Source organism: Geospiza fortis, unplaced genomic scaffold, assembly GCF_000277835.1.
Source record: "Geospiza fortis unplaced genomic scaffold, GeoFor_1.0 scaffold145, whole genome shotgun sequence".
Lineage (NCBI taxonomy): Eukaryota > Metazoa > Chordata > Aves > Passeriformes > Thraupidae > Geospiza > Geospiza fortis.
Window position 1 is genome coordinate 1,645,783 of NW_005054362.1, and position 20,363 is coordinate 1,666,145.

At 54.0% G+C, this 20,363-nt stretch overlaps 1 protein-coding gene across 1 annotated transcript in view; it reads left to right on the forward strand.

Moving 5' to 3' along the window:
* SCARB1 (scavenger receptor class B member 1) overlaps positions 1–16,360 on the forward strand; it is a 19,431-nt gene extending 3,071 nt beyond the window's left edge. Inside the window, exons 3-12 of the mRNA XM_031059435.1 lie at positions 1,607–1,748; positions 2,188–2,391; positions 2,540–2,635; positions 3,200–3,312; positions 5,151–5,317; positions 5,890–6,008; positions 7,052–7,125; positions 7,973–8,024; positions 8,465–8,611; positions 15,138–16,360. Of these exons, the coding sequence (XP_030915295.1) occupies positions 1,607–1,748; positions 2,188–2,391; positions 2,540–2,635; positions 3,200–3,312; positions 5,151–5,317; positions 5,890–6,008; positions 7,052–7,125; positions 7,973–8,024; positions 8,465–8,611; positions 15,138–15,251 (1,228 nt within the window). The 3' untranslated portion in view covers positions 15,252–16,360. The remainder of the gene's footprint in view (positions 1–1,606; positions 1,749–2,187; positions 2,392–2,539; positions 2,636–3,199; positions 3,313–5,150; positions 5,318–5,889; positions 6,009–7,051; positions 7,126–7,972; positions 8,025–8,464; positions 8,612–15,137) is intronic.
* Positions 16,361–20,363: the final 4,003 nt, after the last annotated feature.

Sequence of the window (20,363 nt, forward strand, 5' to 3'; positions counted from 1 at the left end):
CTGAGCAAGATTAGTGCCCTTCCCTAATGTGGGCTGTAAAACAGAGGCTCCACAGTGGAGGACTTTGTTTTTGCTGGTGAGCTGAGCTTCAGTTCCTCCAGGAGCAGTGACAGGGTTGTGATGCTGGGGACAGAGCCCTGCAGCCCCCATGAGGCTGGGGCTGCCCCTGTGGTGTGAGCTCTGGAGTCCAGCAGCACTGGGCTGGTGCCTGGAGAGGCTCCCTGGAGCAGAGGCTGGGCAGAGTTACAGGAATAAAGCAGGGATTTGTTAAAAGGCCTTCAAAGGATGCACCTTGGGCAGTGCAAGAGCCAGGCCAAGGCTACACCCAAGATAGATGGCATGTCTTGAGTTTTCACACTTTTATCAGTTTTGGTCCATTTCCATATTGGGTTCATTGTCCAGAAAAGGATTGTTCTGTGGGCCTGAGGAGAGGAAAAGGATTGTTCTGTGGGCCTGAGGAGAGGAAAAGGATTGTTCTGTGGGCCTGAGGAGAGGAAAAGGATTGTTCTGTGGGCCTGAGGAGAGGAAAAGGATTGTTCTGTGGGCCTGAGGAGAGGAAAAGGATTGTTCTGTGTGCCTGAGGAGAGGAAAAGGATTGTTCTGTGTGCCTGAGGAGAGGAAAAGGATTGTTCTGTGTGCCTGAGGAGAGGAAAAGGATTGTTCTGTGTGCCTGAGGAGAGGAAAAGGATTGTTCTGTGTGCCTGAGGAGAGGAAAAGGATTGTTCTGTGGGCCTGAGGAGAGGAAAAGGATTGTTCTGTGGGGCTGAGGAGAGGAAAAGGATTGTTCTGTGTGCCTGAGGAGAGGAAAAGGATTGTTCTGTGGGCCTGAGGAGAGGAAAAGGATTGTTCTGTGGGACTGGGGAGAGGAAAAGGATTGTTCTGTGGGCCTGAGGAGAGGAAAAGGATTGTTCTGTGGGCCTGAGGAGAGGAAAAGGATTGTTCTGTGGGGCTGAGCTGTGAGGAGAGCTGCTAACACTTCATATGGAGTTCAGAAATACACACTAACATAGTACAGAATCTGGAAAAGAGGAAAGCTAGAAGGCATCAGGCCATGTGCAGGACGTGGATGGCCTGAAGCCCTGAGGAGCAGCAGGGCCATGGTGCTGTGTGGAGGCTGCCCTGAAGCCAGGAGCCATCACATCCTCTTGGGAGCAAACCCCTGGTGGCACATGGGGCATCTTGGCTGCTCCTCTCCTGTGTGCAGCTTCTTTTGGTGTGGGGGTTCTGTGGCTCTGCAGGCCTGGGCACCTCTCTGGTGTGCTGGGGCTTTACAGTGGCTCTGGGTGAAGCAACAGAGGCGATTTACAGTTTTGTCTTCAATTTCTTGGGTAATGAGTTGGGAAAGAACACTTTGTGTCTGCAGGAATCCAACCTGTCAGGGGTGCCTGGCTCTTGGGCTGCTCTCTCCTCCTGCCAGACCCTAACCCTGCTTGGGCTGGGGGGTTTATATCTGGTTGATATCTGTTCCCACACTGCCTCCCCAGCTGCCCCATGGCTCCTCACTGGTGTTTGGTCTCCCCCAGCAGCAAGCCCAGCCCTGTGCAGCCCATTCTGCTGGAGGGGCTCTGCCTGGGGGTGGTTGCCATGATCTGCCATGTCTTTGCAGGGAGTACAGGGTTAAAACAAATATCACATTCCATGACAACGACACTGTTTCCTACCTGGAGTACCGGCACCTTTTCTTCCAGCCAGACCTGTCCAATGGCACGGAGGATGAGTACATTGTTGTGCCCAACATCATGTTGATGGTAAGTGCTTCGTGCCTGGATGGGTTCCACCTTCTGAGCTTGCAGGGAGGGTGGTGACAGCCAGCATTGAATTTCTGAATCACTTTCTTGTAGGGCTTGGGGCTGATCAAGCAATGAGGTGGTTAAGCTTATATAATGCAATTTTCTGCTTTGTGGGTGTTAATTGTTCTGTTAGGCTGCTGCTGTTCCAAACCCAGAGTGTGCAGAGCAGCTGGTCTTGAGTCTGCAGCCTCATCTGAGCATCCTGTGGGGAAATCAAGCCTGTGAGCCCTCAACTGCTTTCTTCCCCACCTGGGAACAAATGAAGAACCTCCGTCTGCCCAGAGGATTCCGCTGGGGCTATAGATGGGAGCAGCAGAACGATTTGGGTTAACACCAGAAATGCTTCATCTTTGCTGAAGATGGGCCTCTCATCGCAGACACTTGTTTCCTTTCTCAGGGAGCAGCTGTGATGGTGGAAAAACTGCCAAACTTTGTGAAGCTTTTGCTGAGTGGAGCCCTGGCCAGCCTGAAGCAGGAGGCGTTCATGAACCGCACCGTGGGCGAGATCATGTGGGGCTACGAAGACCCCCTGATAGATGCAATAAATATGATTATTCCTGGCCTGCTCCCTTTCAAGGGGAAGTTTGGATTATTCATGGATGTAAGTGTTGGTTGGGAATGCTAAAACCCCAGGAATATTGATTTTGGGGACAGCTCAGACACTGAGCTGAGTGGCTGATGCGGCACCCAGAGTCAGGCACGTGTTGTGTGCAGGAGATTAAACAATCATTCCTTCCTTCTCTCTGCAGTTCAACAACTCCAACTCGGGGCTGTTCACAGTAAACACAGGCATGAGCAACATCAGCCAGGTTCACATGGTGGATTCATGGAATGGGCTCAAGAAGGTGAGAGTCTGGCAGCCAACCTTGAATAATGGGCAGTGCCTGATTAAAGCAGGGTCAGCTGAAAGCTCTGGTGTGAAGAAAAGTTTCTACAGGACTTCAAGTGCTGCAATTTCCATTTCAGCAAGTTGCCAGGAGGCAGCCATGTGGCAAGGGGCTTTTCAGAAAGCATTAAATTCATCTCCTCGTGGGTTTTTCACTTGCACTCCCTTGCAGTGCTGTTGGGGCTGGTTACCTCTGTGGTTGAAGTCTCAGGCTCCTGTGGGCTGTGTTGAAGGTGTTAAATGCTCTTGTTTTAAAGGATGCTTTACTCTTCCCTTGTGGAATTCTGCTCCTTACTAAAATCAGCTGAGTGTAGAGCTCAGCCTCTGGGGGCAGGGGGATCTTTAATTGTTGTCCATTAATTGTTTGGCTCACAGAATCACGGAGGATGGGAAATATGCTTAAGATGGGAAAGATCTTTGGTGCTGCTGTGGAAGCAGTGTGGGGTGGTGGACATTGCATGCAGGCGTGGGAGCTGGCTCCAGCTCATCCTTCTGAGTTCTTCTCTCTCCACCTGTCCCACAGGTGAACTACTGGAGGAGCAGCCAGTGCAACATGATCAACGGGACAGCAGGGGAGATGTGGCCACCCTTCATGTCCCCAACCTCCCTGCAGTTCTACAGCCCCGATGCCTGCAGGTGAGGGCACAGCTGCCAGCCTGTCCCTGTGCAGGTGGCAGGACAGGCTGCACCCATCCTGCACAGGGCTCAGGAATTGTTCCTGTAGCTAAAGTTCAGCTGCAGTTTGGGTCTGCACTATCTCTGAGCTTTGCAAATAGAGTAGTTGTCTCATTGTCAGCATCTTGTGGTGTCCATAAATACCTTCCAGATCACTGGAGATGTCCAGCTTGCCCACGTTTAATCAGCACAAAAGAACCAGATGTGGTTATCTGATGTAGAAAAGATGTGGGCAGTTAGAAGGAGAAGTAAGGGTTGTCAGAGGGAAATGCAACTGGAACTGCAGAACTTGCAGCTGACTAAACTCTTGGAGAAATTATGTCTGGGAGGAAATTCGTGCTGTCATTTCCAGGCTCTGTCTTTTTTTTCTTTCTTTTTTTTTTTTTCCCCTCTTGCTTGTGTAAGGCACTCTGACCTTAGCTGATCACCAGGGGTTAAAGTACCCCTCAGAGCCAGCCTGTGTGCCTGAGGCTGAGGCTGGAAGGAGGGAAGCAGGCACAAAACCCTTGTCCCTAGCCTGGGGAAGATAATGTAATTCCAGCTTTGTAGATAGTGCTGCAAAACAAGCGAGTGCTCATGGTGAACAGAGAACAATGAGCAGTGAACAAACAGAGCTGAGCTGAGCAGCAGCACAGGGATTCCTCTGCACAAGGGACATCAGCAAACACCAGTGACCTGGAGCCAGCAATTTACAGGGAAGTTTACCTGTAGCTGAAGTTTAAACACATTCCTGTTCCTGTCAGACTCTGGAATCTCTAGAACAGGGCATGCTTCCAGTGAAGTGGAGGAAACCCAGCTTGGTTTCTCGTTGGCACAGGAGTTTCCTGTCCCACAGAGCTGTGGGGAAGTGGCTCAGCCTCTCAGACAGTGCTGTGTCTCCTCCCCAGACCTCTGCCTCAGCCTCTGTGGGCAGTCACGCACATGAGTTGGGCTCAGGGCTTCCCTGCCTCTGCTCTGTGCACATGAAGTGCAGCTGATGCTGAGGCAGCCACCAAGGTTTTGTCCTGCTGCTGGGCTACAGCAAGCTCTGCCTCCTCACTGGGAGGTGAGCAGAGCCAAGAGGCCCAGCTGTAACTGCTGAACATGCCCTGAACCCCTCATCCTTGCTCCCAGCATCAGGAGGGACCATTCCTCTGTGGGAATGAGCATCCCCTTGGCCTGCCCAGGCTGTCCTGCCAGCCCACTGTCACCCATTCTGTGATTCTCTGATCCCTGCAAGCCTCACTCAAGTGTGAAGGGAGCAAATTTTTGTCCTGGAGGCTTGCACCAAACCTGGCCAGCAATATTGCAGCATGGTATCAACAGCCTCCAGTAGGAAGAAAAAAAAATCTTCCTGTGTCACGTAGGGAAATTTTCCACTCCTCTGGAAATCTGCTGCTGGAGTTGGCGTGCAAAAGAGATTTCTCCAGTGTCCCTGCCCTGTAACGGAGCACCTCAGAGCCAGGGCTTGCATAAAGTGGGTATTATCTCTTGGAGAGCAGCCCTGGGGATTACTGCATGCCTTTAAACAAATCTCACCTGGATAGAGCAAACAGACTTCTTAAAAGCCTGTGGTTTCTCTCCCTGACTAAGCCTGTGGTTTCTCTCCCTGACTGGTCGTGACCAACCCTTTAGATGTGCTTAAAACATGGAAAGCAAAAGATTTAAATCCTCATTCCCTGAAGCACTGCTGAGGGTTTATCTTGATCTCAAAGTCTAAGTTACATTGCAACTGCATCTTATCCAGGCAAGATAAGGACCCGGTGCTGTGCTGGGAGCCTGTTGGCCAATGCTGATCCCTCTCCCCTGAACCATTGCAGATCCATGACGCTGGTGTACGAGCAGTCTGGGCAGTTCCAGGGTGTGCCCACCTTTCGCTTCGTGGCACCCAAAACCCTCTTTGCCAACGGCACAGACTACCCACCCAACGAGGGCTTCTGCCCCTGCCTGCAGTCTGGCATCCAGAACGTCAGCACCTGCAGGCTCAGTAAGTCCTTTCCCCCACCTGGCTCTCCTTAGTGGACCTTTATTAAATTTGATGTGCAACAGAAGCTTGATTGTCTGGAAAAACAGCTCTCATGCCTGCTGGGATGCTGAGAAGCGCTGGTGGGCTCTCTGCACTCCCACAGGCCTCTCAGCAGTGAGGGAAAACCCTTGTGCCTGATCTTCAGTGCCCAGCCCTGTGAGAGCCTGGCATTTGTGGGAATGCCTGGGGTACAGTGGGAGCATTGCATCCCCTGGGCTGCTCAGGGGAGCAAGGAGGAGGCAGCCCAGGGGATGCCAAATGGTAGCTTTGGACACTGAGTGTGTGTGACAGGCCAGTGTGTCCCTAACTGGTGTCTGGGCACAGGAGTTACCATGGCATGGTGGTGGGACAGAGTGGGTGGTTCTGAACCCTCCCAGATCGGTGGAACAACCTGCAGGGAGGGAGGGAGGGAGGGAGGGGGAAGAGAAATTATAAAAGCCTGTTCAGAACAAGTACTGCAAGGGCTTAAAGACCTCAAAAAAAGCTTTTAAGGTGGGTGTGGAGCAGCTTAAGATGCCTTTAATCTCCCCCAGATGCGCCGATGTTCATTTCCCACCCTCACTTCTACAACGCCGACCCGTCCCTGGTGAACGCGGTGGAAGGCCTGCACCCCAGCAAGGAGCAGCACGGGCTTTTCCTGGACGTGCACCCCGTGAGTGAGCCCCCCAGGGTCCCCCCTGAGCCCAGGGACCAGCCCAGCCTGGGGGGACCCTGCCATCAGCCCAGTGCTGGTACTGCTCTGCTCTCGTGGCGCTGATCCCAGCAGGTTCCAGAGTGCAAAGACTGGCGAGGGCATGTGCAGATAAAAATGTCAGAGCCATAAACTAATTGAATAATTAGCCTGGCTTCTAGAGAATTGCAGAACTAATTATAAACATAATTGTTTCGATAAGCACAGTGAAACTCTTTCCACTGACTCAGGCCTATAACACCAGGAGATGTATCTGGCAGCAGCCCAGCTCTGCCCCAATTCTGCCAGTGCACATTGCCATGAGAACTGGCTGGCAGAGCCTGAGGACCACGCTGTGCCTCAAGCTGGCTCCTCCATTTTTGGGCTGGCTCCTCCATTTTTGGGCTGGCTTCTTCGCCTCTCTCAGCCTGCCCATCTGGAACTGCTTTTGCACTGGGCTGCTGCTGTGACACCCCTCCTGTACCTACAGTGTGAGGGTGAAGTCACCACTCCAGAGAGGAGATTTGGGCTGTCCTGAGGTATCCCTGTCCCAGCTGCTGATTGCAAAGGGACTTTGAGATTTTCCACCCACAGCCTGTGTTGTGTGAGGTCAGTTTTTCTAAATGTTCAGTGATGTTTGCTCAAGCGAAAAAAAACCTGTTTCCCTCTTGAGGTGAGGTGAACTGTGTGTGTTATCTAGACATTGGGTTCTGACTGCTTTTCTTATCGCAGTTATGAAAATCTAATTAAGTTTATTACAGTATCAAACATCTCCTGATAACAGTACAGTTAACTACGTTTTTATCTAGCTGCAGGCTGCTGACTACAAACAGGGGCAGTCCAACAAAAACTCTCTGCTTGTAAAAATGTGTTGCAAAACTGCAGTGTCATGAGAAACCAATGTCTCAATGGGTGTCAACAAGACCAGCTTTGAAGTGTGGTGTTTTTCATGGGCTTGGAAGGTTGGACAGGGTCTGTTGGTCCCAGGAAGTCACTGATGAACTGGTTGTTCCCTTCCTCTGCAGATGACAGGCATCCCCATGAACTGCTCCATCAAGCTGCAGCTGAACCTGTACATAAAGCACGTGTCTGGTATCATGTAAGTGCTCACCTCCCAGAAATGTCCATCTGCCTTCCCTGAGCAGGGAGCTCTGCTGGTGCTGAGCTTGCTGCAGAGTTCACTCTCTGCAAAGCTGTACCATGAGCAGTTGTCCCATTGCTGGAGCCAGCTGGCTCCTGTTGAAACATCAGCCATTCCACTGGCCACAAGTTAATCCCTTAGCAGTGCAGAGAGTGGCCTGAGCTGAGCCTGTTTGCTCAGCTGGGGCAGTGTCCCTGTCCCTCACAGACAGCTGAGGGGAGGGATTGTTCCTCCTGGAGGGGCAGGAGCTGTTCTCCTCCCTTTGCTGCCTCTCAGGAGTTACTGCAGCGTGGAGAGGCAAAACCCACTCTGCCTGTGGGGTAGAGAGTGAAACCTGTGTCCACAAGGCACTTCCAGCTCTGTGAAAGCAAGCAGGAGGTCTCTGTAACCAAACTGTGGTGCCAGATGTTAAATACCAGCAAGGGTGGGAGTGTGCTCTTGCTGCTTGGGCTGAGGGGCAAACCCCTGCAGAGAGCCCCCATGGTGCCCCCCAGGTGACAGAGACAGGAACTTGAGCATTCTGCTGCACTGAGTTTCATCTCCCAGCTTTGGGAAGGCACTTGCTGCTGTCCTCAGGCAGTGAAACCCCCGTGGAAGCACAAGCTCTGCTCCTGCATGGAAAGCACCTGGTCCCCACGGTGGGAGCAGCTCAGTGGAGCAGCAGGGATTGCCACCTCCTCATGGTTTCCTGGCCACTGTCAGTGTGTCAGACGTGTCCCCTCAGGAAGAATTGTGCTGCTAATTGTGACCTGATCAACCATAAACCTAAGCTTGTGTTTCTTTTTTTAATCTTCTTTCTCCCCAGTCAAACAGGGCAGATTAAGCCCGTGGTCCTGCCACTGCTGTGGTTTGCAGAGGTGAGCAGCCTTCCTCAGCCTGGTTCTGCAGAGCCTCTCCTGCTTCCCCATCACCCAGTGCTGGGGAAACTCCACTTTGCATAAAGCTTTAAGCCAGCCAGACTAATTAAGCACCAACAGAAGGCTTTTCAGCACTTGGCTATGCCATTAATCCCTCTGAGCTGAACAAACTGTGCTCTATACTTGGTAAATCTCTGGCTCTGCCCTACATGTGGGGTTAAGTGGGGCCCTGGACAGAGTTGCCAGCATCCCTGTCCTCCTGTGGGCCTGGGAGTGCGGCCTCCAGCTGACTCCTGCTATTCAGTAAAAGCTTTTAGCCTGGCTAAATCTTGCATAAATTCCCTAATTTATGCTGGGAGGTGGTGGGAAGGGAATCATTCAGCTGGTCTGTCTCAGCCTGATGGAGGGAAATGCCACTGACAGGTTGCTTTTTTGGGCAGAGTGGATCCATTGAAGGCTCAGTGCTGAAGCAGTTTTACACCAACCTGGTGCTGCTGCCCTCGGTGCTGGAGTACCTGCAGTACATCCTCCTTGGCCTCAGTGCCCCTCTCCTTGTCTCAGCTGCTGTCCTCATGGCAAGGAGGAAGGTAAGACCCTGCAGGTGCCTGTGGGAAGTGCTGTCAGTCAAATCAGACTCAATCAGAGGATGATGCAGTTTGGGCTGCCAATCTAACCTGTCTGAGGAAGCACTGGCTGGTGCCACCAGCAATCTCCTGCTGGTGCCAGGTGCCAGCAGATAGCAGCAGGACTTCCTGAGCCATCTAGAAACTGGGCTGCAAATAGGTGACATGAAGCATTCCTGGTGGTTTTGGTGCACAGCAGTGATGGAAGTGGCTGCCTGCAGGAGCAGGTATTTCTCAGCTCACCCAGCTAATGAAGGAACAATCCCAGTTTATCAGCCCAGCCTCCCTAGAAGGCAGCAGCAGGTCTGTGCTGCTGCACAGATCTGCATCTCTGCAGGCTCCCAGTGTTTTTCCAGTCAGAACAGAGCCTTCTCCAGAGGATGGAGCTATCTGAACACAGCCTGCTAGTGAAAGGCAGTTGCTGTGTTCTTGCAGAGGGGACACAGCCACTGTGGCTGCTTCTCAGCCCAGCACAGATTCTGTGTTTCCTTGCTGTGCAAACTGCTCCAAAGAGTCTGTGACCGTGTTCACAGGGGTCTTGGGATGAGGGAACAGACGAGGATCTGACTCCATGTTTCAGAAGGCTGATTTATTTTTTTATGATATATATTATATTAAAACTATACTAAAAGAATAGAAGAAAGGATCTCATCAGAAGGCTGGCTAAGAATAGAATAGGAAAGAACGATAACAAAGGTTTGTGGCTTGGACAGAGAGTCTGAGCCAGCTGGGCTGTGATTGGCCATAATTAGGAACAACCACATGAGACCAATCACAGATGCACCTTTTGCATCCTACAGCAGCAGATAACCATTGTTTTCATTTTGTTCCTGAGGCCTCTCAGCTTCTCAGGAGGAAAAATCCTAAGGAAAGGATTTTCCATAAAAGATGTCTGTGACAGAGCTCTGGAAGTGAAACCCTCAGAGCCTTTGTGGGTCTGGGCTTGCTGAGAAGTGAAGACCTTTGAGGCCGGCTGGGAGCTGGGCTGTGGGGCAGGCAGTGGGGTGAGGCTGAGCTGAGCTGTCAGGACTGAATATGGAGCAGCCAAAACCCTCAGTGCAGCTCTGTGCCTCTGGCTCCAGTGATCTGGTGACACTGAGCGCTCTGCCAGCTTCAGTTCTGGAGGCAGGGATCTAACTTCTACCCTAACCCTATAGCAAAGGAAGCTGATTTAGCTCTGCACTGCAGTCAGGTGGCTCAGGCTGGCTCTAAAGCTGCAGGGATGAAGAGGGTGTTGTGGGGATAAAAGGCAGCTCTGGGATGAGAGCAGGATGAGGGCAGCCTGTGTGAGGGGCTGAGAGCAGCCTGTGTGAGGGGCTGAGAGCAGCCTGTGTGAGGGGCTGAGAGCAGCCTGTGTGAGGGGCTGAGAGCAGCCTGTGTGAGGGGCTGAGAGCAGCCTGTGTGAGGGGCTGAGAGCAGCCTGTGTGAGGGGCTGAGAGCAGCCTGTGTGAGGGGCTGAGAGCAGCCTGTGTGAGGGGCTGAGAGCAGCCTGTGTGAGGGGCTGAGAGCAGCCTGTGTGAGGGGCTGAGAGCAGCCTGTGTGAGGGGCTGAGAGCAGCCTGTGTGAGGGGCTGAGAGCAGCCTGTGTGAGGGGCTGAGAGCAGCCTGTGTGAGGGGCTGAGAGCAGCCTGTGTGAGGGGCTGAGAGCAGCCTGTGTGAGGGGCTGAGAGCAGCCTGTGTGAGGGGCTGAGAGCAGCCTGTGTGAGGGGCTGAGAGCAGCCTGTGTGAGGGGCTGAGAGCAGCCTGTGTGAGGGGCTGAGAGCAGCCTGTGTGAGGGGCTGAGAGCAGCCTGTGTGAGGGGCTGAGAGCAGCCTGTGTGAGGGGCTGAGAGCAGCCTGTGTGAGGGGCTGAGAGCAGCCTGTGTGAGGGGCTGAGAGCAGCCTGTGTGAGGGGCTGAGAGCAGCCTGTGTGAGGGGATAGAGCAGGATGGGGGCAGCCTGTGTGAGGGGATGGGGGCAGGATGGGGGCAGCCCATGTGAGGGGATGAGAGCAGGATGAGGGGCTGCCTCTGCTCAGCTGCTCCCAGCCCTCCCGGGAACACCAATGCAAACCCACCTCACACAGTGCCAGGGTTCTCGGAGTTCCACCTAATTGGATTTTAATCACGTCTACAATTACTTAAGTGACTTAAACACATGATCCCAAATCCCCTTGTTCCCCCACACGCTTCCCTGCAGGTGGGAGTGATGCTAGGGCCCAGCATGGAGCGCAGAGCTCAGCACCAAGCCCTCACTGTGCTCCCAGGATGGTCCTGGGGTGAACTGCTCCCCTTCAGCACACGTCAGTGGTTGCTGGCAGACAGGCTGCTCTCTGCTGGTGAGCCCAGGGGCTCTGAAAAAGGGCTGGGCAACTCTTTCTGACACCTTGTGCAGCCCTGAGCTGGCATTTCCTCACCCTGCTTTGTGCAAGTCTTAATTCCTGGTATCAAAGAGGTTTAGCCATGCTAGAGAGGGTCAGGGAGAAAAGCTGGATTTTTACGCTTCGAAGCCAGCTGAATATGTGCTTGTGAAATACCCTAAACCCAGGCACAAGCCAGCTCTATTTCTGTGCTTACCCAAAAGAGTCTTGAAGTGTTAGAACTAAAAATCAACAGCAGGAAGTGCCTGGCTACCTGGAAAGTGACTAAAAAGCCTGAATGACTTCCCAAATCTCTTAAGAAAGCTGCACAACAACACATGAACGTCTCCACCTAATGAGTAGATAAGGGGTTGTAAACTGGAAGCCAGCGATTTGCAGCCAAGGTGTGTTCCTCATTTGATTGAAGTGTTGCTGATCTAGCTCTGATTGCTTAATCGTGCACAGTTCTGCCTCCCGAAGCCGCAGGCGATGTCAGAGGGGACACTGAGCAGGGACATTGTCCCCACCCTCACGTGTCTGCCAGCGTGCAGGGCTCCCTGAACCCAGCTCCTCCCTGGCTGTCTGGCCTCCCTCTGGCTTCTGGAGGGAGCAGTGTGCTCTGAGGCCAGTGCAGATGAGGCGCTGTGAAACACTCAAATCTTAGTCTAGTTTATGGTGGAGCCAGTTTGAAATGCATCTGTTGGACTCACAGCTCTAAAAATGCATAATCTGGGTGTAAAATACCCCCAGGTGTTGTAGCTCTCTGCCACTGTGGCATAATGTGTGCTGACGCTTTCAAAAGGCAAACAGACCATTTTAAAACTGGCTTGACACTGAACAAAATCTTAAATAGGACTTAGCTTAATCTAAATTTTGAAATCTTCATTAATAACTAGATTCTAGTTGAACAGTGATTTCTCAAATCTCCGAAAATTGGAACCCTCATGAAACCCATGTCCGAGTGCACCATAAACCAGACTGATTGTCTTCTAGGAAAAATGCTCTTTATTTTGGAGTAGCAATAAAAAGAGCTCAGACAGTAATAAGGCAAACCAGGCCACCTCTGCCACAAAGCTGCCTCCAGTTAAGGGGACGGTGTTGCAGGAAGCCAGACTGTAGGTGGGTACCCAGTCAAGGTAACACGCTTTTCTCTCCTCCTGATTTGATTAAACTTCACTTCAAACCAATCAAATGAAACCTTTTGCTGTCCACATCTCCCAGCCATGCCCTCCTGGCGAGCTTTGATGGAGCAATGTTGTCTCATGGCTTTATTTGGGGCAATTTAGATGTCTTAATACTGGCATTTAACCAGGTTGCAAGCACATGCTCTTATTGTTTCTCCTGGTGTACCTGATCTGCAGCCCTAAAATGTCAGCAGGGATCAGGGGGAAAGTAGGATTGGTGTGAGGAAATACTTTTCTTGCCTGTTTTCCCCCCATCTCTGAGTGTTTGAGCTCCAGAGGTAAGTTTATTTGAATGGGGGAACAGAGGTCAGTCCACTGGTGGGTGTCACCCTTCCCCTCACCAGAGGAGGGAATTTCTGATGTATAAAATATCTGGGTTTGTATTACAGGAACTCAAAGTCACTGAGTCGTTGAGGTTGAAGGGGCCTCTGGAGGTCATCCCCAATCCCTCTGCTCTGGCAGAGTCACCTAGCTCAGCACCATCTCCAGATGTCTCTTAAGGTCTTCAGGAGTGGAGATTCCCCAGGGCAGCCTGTTCCCGTTTTTACAGTTTTCACAGAAAAAAAAAAAAAGAAAAAAAAAGTATTTCTTAATGTCCAGATGGATTCCCCTTTAGGTGTTTAAGCGTCCCTTTGCTCTTGTCCTGTCCCTGGACACCACCAAGAAGAGCCTGGCTCTGTACTTACACCTTCCCTTCAGAACCTTGTTTCCAGTGCTGAGATGCCCCTGAGCCTTCTCTTCTGGAGGCTGCACAGGCCCAGTTCTCTCAGCCTCTGCTCACATCAGAGTCTCCAGTCCCAAAATCACTCCAGTGCTCCTTTGCTGAGCTCTTCCCAGTAGCTCCATCTCTCTCTTGTGCTCGAAGCCCAGAGCTGCACACAGTGCTCCGTGTGTGGCCCCTCCAGCGATGAGCAGAGGGCAAGGATCTGCTGGCAACACTCCCAGTGCAGCCCAGGACTCAGCTGGCTGCCTTTGCCACCCAGCTCACCCTCAGCTCGCTGTCCCCAAGACCCTCAGGTCCTTTTCTGCCAGGCTGCTGCAGAGCTGGTGACCTTTAGGGTGTGCTGCTGTATGGGGCTGTTCATCCTGAGTGAAATCCTTGTACATCCTCTTGTTGGACTTCATGAGGCTCCTTCCAGGCCCTTTCTCAGCCTGCTGAGGGCCCTCTGGTGTACCAGCACTCCCCCAGGTTTTGCAGATCATTAATAAAGATGTTAAACAGGCCTGGACCCAGATTGACCCCTGGTGTACACTGATGGTTGCTGGCCTCCAACTCAGCTCTCTGGGCCTGGATCTTTGGCCAGTTCTCAGTCCACCTCACTGCCTGCTCATCCACTCCCAACCTCATCAGCTTCCCTGGAAGGTTTTGATGGGAGATGGTGCCCAGAGCCTGGAGTGCACGTAGACAATACCCCTGTTGTCCCCTGGTCTGCCAGGCCACTCATTTCATCACAGGTGATCAAGCACAGCTGCCCCTTGGTGAAGCCCAGGAACTGCACTTGACGGTTTAATTGTCCTTCATGTGCTGGGGGTGGTTCCTGGAATTACCTGCTGCATCATTTTCTGGAGGATGAAGGGAGGCTGGCTGCTCTGTAGCTCCTGAGATCCTTCTTGATCCTTTTCAAGATCTGCTTTCCTTCAGTCTTTGAGCCAGGACCGGCCAAAGACAGCAGGGAATGGCCTTGCTGTGACATGAGCCCCCTCATCCCATCTTGGCCCATGGATTTGTGCATGTCTAGGTTCCTTCATGTTCTCTGACCTCATCCTCTTCCACCAAGGGTGCATCTTCCTTGCTCTGGACTTTCCCCTGGTTTCTGGGGTCCCCTGCCTCATTCAGGCCCTCGTGGCTCCCTCCTCTCTCCTTGGTCACCTGGGTACTCAGAGAAGCCTTTCTTGTCTGACATCCTTGGCTGGATTCACTTCCAGCTGGGTTTTGGCTTTCCTCTCTTCGTCCCTGCATGCTGGGAGAGTTTCCCTGTGTTCCTGCCAGGTTTCCTGTCCCTGCTCCCACCTCCCACGTGTCTCCTTTCTGCATTTGTGTTTGGAGCTCCTGGTTCATCCATGTTGCCCTGCTGGCTCGGGGTGCTTGTTAGGGCGGAGTGTTCTTCAGCTTGGAGGAGGTGACTCTTGAATATTAACCATCCTTTTTACCCTGATTGCATCCCCTCACTGGAGGTCTGTAGACACTTTTAGACTCATTAAGGTTGAAAATTCCTCCAAGATCCTCAAATACAAGCTTCAGCCAAATGCCACCATGCCCAAAGAGTCTCCAGGTGTTGCTGGTGGTATCACTGGTGGAGCAGCAATGGGCAATGGCCAGAGGGTTAGAGAAGCATCACAGTCCCTCTGCAAATCCCAATCCACATGCCCAGCCAGCAGAAGGCTCTGGGTGAGGGCCAGGTTGGTGTCCCTGTCCCCAGCAGCAGGAAGTGACCCACAGCTGTCCCCTGCTGCTTCCTCCTGAGGTTCTTGCATTAATTAGGGTCAGGGCCCACGTGGTCTGTTGGAAGGTGTATCTGGCTCCTGCTCAGCTCTGAGGGTGGTGAACCTGTTCTGTAGGTGTGTTTGGCTGAGGAGGAGCCATCCTGGTGCCACAAGGCACCCCCTTCCCCCTTCCCCAGAGGCTGCACCTGCATTATCCTGGGAGGGAGGCTGCCTGTGTGTGCTGCAGCTCCTGCCTGGGGCTCTCCAGGCTCTTGTGTCCCTCAGCAGTGTCCCTGTCCCTTCCATCTTGGGTGACTGTCCCACAGCTCTTCAGGCTGGGTGCTCGGGTGGTGGTACAGGTGGGCAGGAATGGAAATAATCTGGTTTTGGTAAGGGGAGAGGTACAGAAAGGAGGCACAGAAATGTTCAGTTGAAGAAATGGGGGTCCTTGGCTGCTGCAAGAGGTTTGGGGTGTGCATGGCCTGGGTGGGGACGTGTGGCACTGCTGTGTGTGGCCAGGCTGTGACCTCTGTCCCTCCCCTGCAGAGAGGAGCTGCCCTGAAGAGCCCCCGAGCCCCCGCCAGAGCCACCCCCTCCTCTGAGACCACCCCACTGCTGCAGGACAGCGACAGCCCCGGGCAGCACGGAGCCCAGGCATGAACCAGCCTGGGACAGCTGGGGGACAGCTCCCACTGGCACACACCTCCCAGCTGGGACACCTTCCCAATGGGACACCCTCCTGGTGGGACAGCTCCCCACGGGGACAGCTCCCACTGGGGCACGGATCCTGCTGGGGCACGGATCCCGCTGGGACACAGCCACGCTGCAGGTGACACTGCTTCAGATCCCCAGAGCCCTCTGGAAGGTGAAGTCCTGGACAGCTCAGCAGAGATCCTGCACAGCCCAGCAAAGCCGTGGGATGGTCCTGCTGCTCGGTATTCCTGCTCATCCGGAAACCTCAACACAGTGTTCTAGAACCCTTTTTGTCCCCAAGGGCCAGCCTGAGCCACTGCCCTTCTCTCCGGTGGAATGAAGGAATGAAGATGGTTGCTGACTGATCTGAGAAGTTATTTGCAATTTAAAACTGCCTACTGCAAGGGATAAAAGGCACTTTAATGGCAGCCTTTAAAATAAATGAGGTTTGTATAGGTAGCACTGATGGGATTTAGTGATCTTTTTAAAAGCCACTGTTCATCTCACCAAATGGGGCACGGTGTCCTGGAGCCACTCACGGTTTTATTGCCACTTGATGTCACCGGGCTGTGCTGCAAATCATTTCTGGGTGCTGTCACTCCAGTGATGTCTCTTCCCACAGTACCTGGAGCCTGCCTGGGGTCGCTGCAGCCTCTGCACGTGTTGGGGAGCAGTGGTGCCTTTGAGAGCCCCAGCTCTGTGCCATGACCTTGTGCTCCACAGCCATCCCAGCTCTCAGCCCTGCTGCTTCATCTCTCCTGGCTCTGGGTGCCTGTGTGACATGAGCCTTGGCAGGAGCTCAGGGGTACATCTGAGCTGTCACTCAGCTCCTGGCACTGTCTCTGCTGCCTGCTCAGCCATCTGGGATCAGCTCCTCCAGCCACGGGCACTGGGAAGCACTGGGGGGCACTGGGAGGCACTGGTCACGCCAGCTGGCCACGGGGAGGGGGAGGCTTGGCCCTGTTCTTGTGTGTTAATGAAGATATTTGTGCTTTTGAGAAGCAGGAATATGTGCAATCATGGAAGTAACAATGGCCTTAAGTAGGGTTTGATTAAAGTATTGCAGATTTCTGAAACGGTGTGTTGGGTGACCTGGGGCTGGGTCTCACCTGGGGGTGGGTGGTCTTGGGGCACACTTTGCTGGGAAGGAACCCCAAAGCCCAGGAATATTTTTGGAAAATGCCTACCTAGCCTGTAGTTGTTTATCACACCTGCCTTGCCCACTTCCAGCCAGGAGTTTGGGAAAACCAAAGGGGGCAGTGCTGGAGCATCTGGCAAGGATGAGACAGAGGTGGGGAATCTCTGCTCTGGCTTGGAGCAGAGGACTTGTAGCTCTGTGTGTGATATGGATGCTCCTGGGGTCTGGAAACCTTTGTCCCTGTGACTTTCTAGTGGGGTCAGCAATACTTTTGTCTTACACCTCCATTCCTCTCACTGGGCAGGAAGAGCACAGGACACAAACCCAGTTCTGGGCCAGTGCATTCCTTGCTGGCCGTGTCCCAGCCCTGCAGTGAGCCTGGGCTGCCTGAGCAGGGAATGGAGTGATGGAGCCCAGCTCACAGCAAGGAAAGGTGGCACTTCGGTCCGTGCCTGAAGTGTCCCTTGCAGGTATGACAGCACTGGCCAAGTCCCTTCTTGTGGCCACTGCTGCTGGGTTATCTCCGTGGCTCAAATCCCCACTGAGAGTGATGCTTAAACTGCAGCTGTGAACTCGCTCTGGCCTTGAATCCGGATGTATCCATGGACAAAGGGCAGCTCACACTGGAGCCGGGAGTGGGAGACCAGAGGGTACAGCACGGGTGGGCTCCTGTGAGAGGCTCTGACGGCATTACGGTGCTAACTGCAGCCGGACACGAATAAAGCACGGGAACAGCGCTCTGAGCAGCAGCCCTGGCGGGTGTTTTTGGGGTTTTGCAGAAGATTATGGGACAGGAGCGGTACCGGAGCTCCGCGCTCTGAGCGCGCCGGAGCCGGGGCTCGGGGAGCGCTGCAGCACCGCCGGGAGCCGCCGGAGGGCGCTGTGGGGGTGCGGAGACTGCGGGGAGAGAGGGAGACAGAGGGGACAGAGGGGACAGGGGGTCTGATCCTGGGGGACAGCGGGACCCGGGAATGGGGGGGACAGAGGGTCTCATCCTGGGGGAGAGGGGGACCTGAACAAGGGGAGGACAGGGGATCTGATTCTGGGAGACAGGGGGGACAGAGGGTCTCATCCTGGGGGACAGAGGGTCTGATCCTGGGGGACAGGGGGACCCTGACATGGGGGGACACGGGGTCTGATCCTGGGGGACATAGAGACATGGACACGGGATCTGATCCTGGGGGACAGGGGGACACAGGCACGGTCAGGGATCCTCAGCACAGATCCCCTGCCCCAAACCCCACCGTGTGTCTGTCCATGGCATGCAGCAGCAGCAGCAGCACTCCGGTTGTTTTCCCCCTGTATTTCAGTCACCTTGTTGGCTGCTTGTGAATTTTCCAGCTCGTGTTAAAATGCTTCTCACACGCCGAGTCTGTCCCTGGCCCTGAGTCACTGTCCTTTGCCAATTCCCTCCGTACAGGGCGTGCAGGGCTGCCCCTGGTGCAGCATCCTCCCTCCCTCCCTCCCTGTGCCAGCCCAGGCTGGAGTCATCCATCCTCTCCCGAGGATTTTAATTGGCCCCCACAGGCTCAGTTATCATCACAACAATCTCAATTTACTGTGGGAGCCGCCTTTCACCCGGCCTGGCACAGCCACGGGAAATGAACGAGTCATCTCCATCCTCCAAGCACTTCATCACCGAGGGGGAGCTGCCAGGGCTTGGTGTCACTTCCCCCACCGTGTGACAGAGGCTCCACTGTCCCCTCTGGGAGAGAGGAAAGAGATAACACAGCCCCCTCCATGCACACTGGGGCTAGGGTGCTTTTATAAATGCAGCACAGAGGATTTCCCATTCCCTGTATCCATCTCCACCCCACTTTTCCTGAAGCACCCCGAGCCTGGCCATCCTCTGGGGCTGTAGGGGTGGGGGGAGAGTGCAGAGCCTCCTACAGCAGGGACAATCTGTGTTATCCCTTTCACCTGTGCCCATCACCGCCAGGCGTTCATTGTTACCTGGGCTGGGTTAAGCCCTGCTGGGCAGCCAGGGCTCAGTTTTGGGCTCAGTGAGTCCCTGCTCTGGTGTGTGGCTGCTCTGCTGTTCCTGAGCTGTGGCTCTGCTCTCCTGCACAGGCTCCTCCAGCAGTGACCGAGTCCTCCACGCTGCAGGGTGGTGAGTGGGGCTCGCACTGGGCAGATATGTCTCTTGGGGCAGGGTTTGGCCTCTTCTTGCTTAAAAAAACTGCAGGAAACCTCCAAAAAACAGCCAAACAGCAACGTGGGGCTGTTGCAGTTGGTGGATGCTATGGTGGTGTTTGATGGGAAGTGTTTTCCTTCCTGGATGCTGTAGGGTGCCCAGCTTTGTGGGACTGTAGGATCCAAAACCCAGGCAAGAGATGCCTGGAGCAGTTGAAGTGACTTGTGGCACCTGGTTTCTCTTGTGTTTGGCCACAATGAACCTCTCTGTCTGGGAGAGAGTTGCTGGAGGGAGGACAAGCAGCTCGTGTGGCTTTGGAGCAGAGCCTGGGCTGTGCCTGGGCACTGCAGGGTTTGTGCTCCTGTGCTGGCTGTGTTTAACCCTTGGGCAGGGCTCTGTGGTGCAGGATCCAGCCCAAACCCCTTACCTGCTGTGTGCAGCAGCCTGGGCCCTGCTCCCAGGCTCTGTGCTGATATTTAAGCTCCTTCTCAGCATGGCACAGAGCTGGAGGTGCTGCAGTGCCCTCTGTGCTTGGCCAGCTCTGTGCAGCCTCTGCTGTCCCCCAGGAGGTGACAGGGATCCCTGTCCAGTCCCTCCCCTGCCAGCACAGCCCAGGGGTGAGCCCTGCCCTGGGCATCCCCTCATGTCTGGAGTCCTGGTGTGTTTTTGTGGCAGAGAGCAGACAGAGGCTCTCAGGGCTGTGCTGGATGTTAAACTTCACGGTGCTTAATGCCTCACTGAAGGAGTGTGACTAAATGTCCTTCCTCCTCCTGCTCTTGAGGACGCTTCATTTTATTGCCTTGCCAGTCACCGGAGTCAGGGCTGGGCTATTTCTGGGAATCAGCCTGGCTGTGCACAAGTTCCTCCACCCAGGGGCTGCCAGAAATTCTCCTGCCCTTCAAAAAGGGGAACAAAACCCCCTGGGCTTCTTGCTTTGTGCTGTTGTTTTTACTGAGGTGCCCCTGTGCCCTGGCAGTGAGAGCTGTGGGCACAGGGCTTCCCAAGCCACCCCAGTGCCATCTCCTCATGGCTGTTTGTGTCCCAAATCCTGGCTCTGTTGGGGCAAACCAGACATGGAGCCCCTGTTCCCATTCCCCACCCAGCTGGGGAATTGCCCCCATTGCAGCAGGGGGGTCCCACTGACCCCGGGCCCGTGGGGCTCAGGGTGTGCAGCTCAGATCCACGTTCCCTGTGCTCGGGGGCTCCCTGGGAGCACCACAAACAATTCCTAAAAAGGAGCAGCCAGATGGGAAATTGATACCAAATGGTGCTCTCACTCCCTTGGGGAGCAAGGTTTGATCCCTCAGCCTGTGGTTCCTGGGGGCTGGGGCAGAGGCACACAACGCTATTTTAGAGGAACTTCTTTTTATAAAGTTTATTTTTTTCCTCCTTTTGAAAGTTCCTGATTTTCCCAGATACAAACTACATTCAGATTTGGTGCTGATGGTCTGAGCTGCTGCTGTGGGTGTGTGGGGGGTCTGGAGAGCTGTGCCCAGGGGTCTGAGAGCTGTGCCCAGCCCTTCTCCAGCTGTTCTTTGGGTTCTGTAGGGCCAGGGACCATCCCCAGCAGCTGATACCAGCTCAGGGGCTTTGCCCCGCAGGTTCTCCTCAGGTGGAGACAATCTTCATCAGGCACCTCCCCAAGGGCTGCCTGCCTGATTGCCGGCCTGGTGATCCCTCCCATCCCCCCGAGTGTTCCTGGGGGTGTCCAGCTGCATTTCTGGCCTCACTGACCCGGTTTGCAGCACTGTAAAATCCCCATCTCCCGAGGTGACCCAGCTGCTCTCTGTCTCCTCCATCTGCTCTG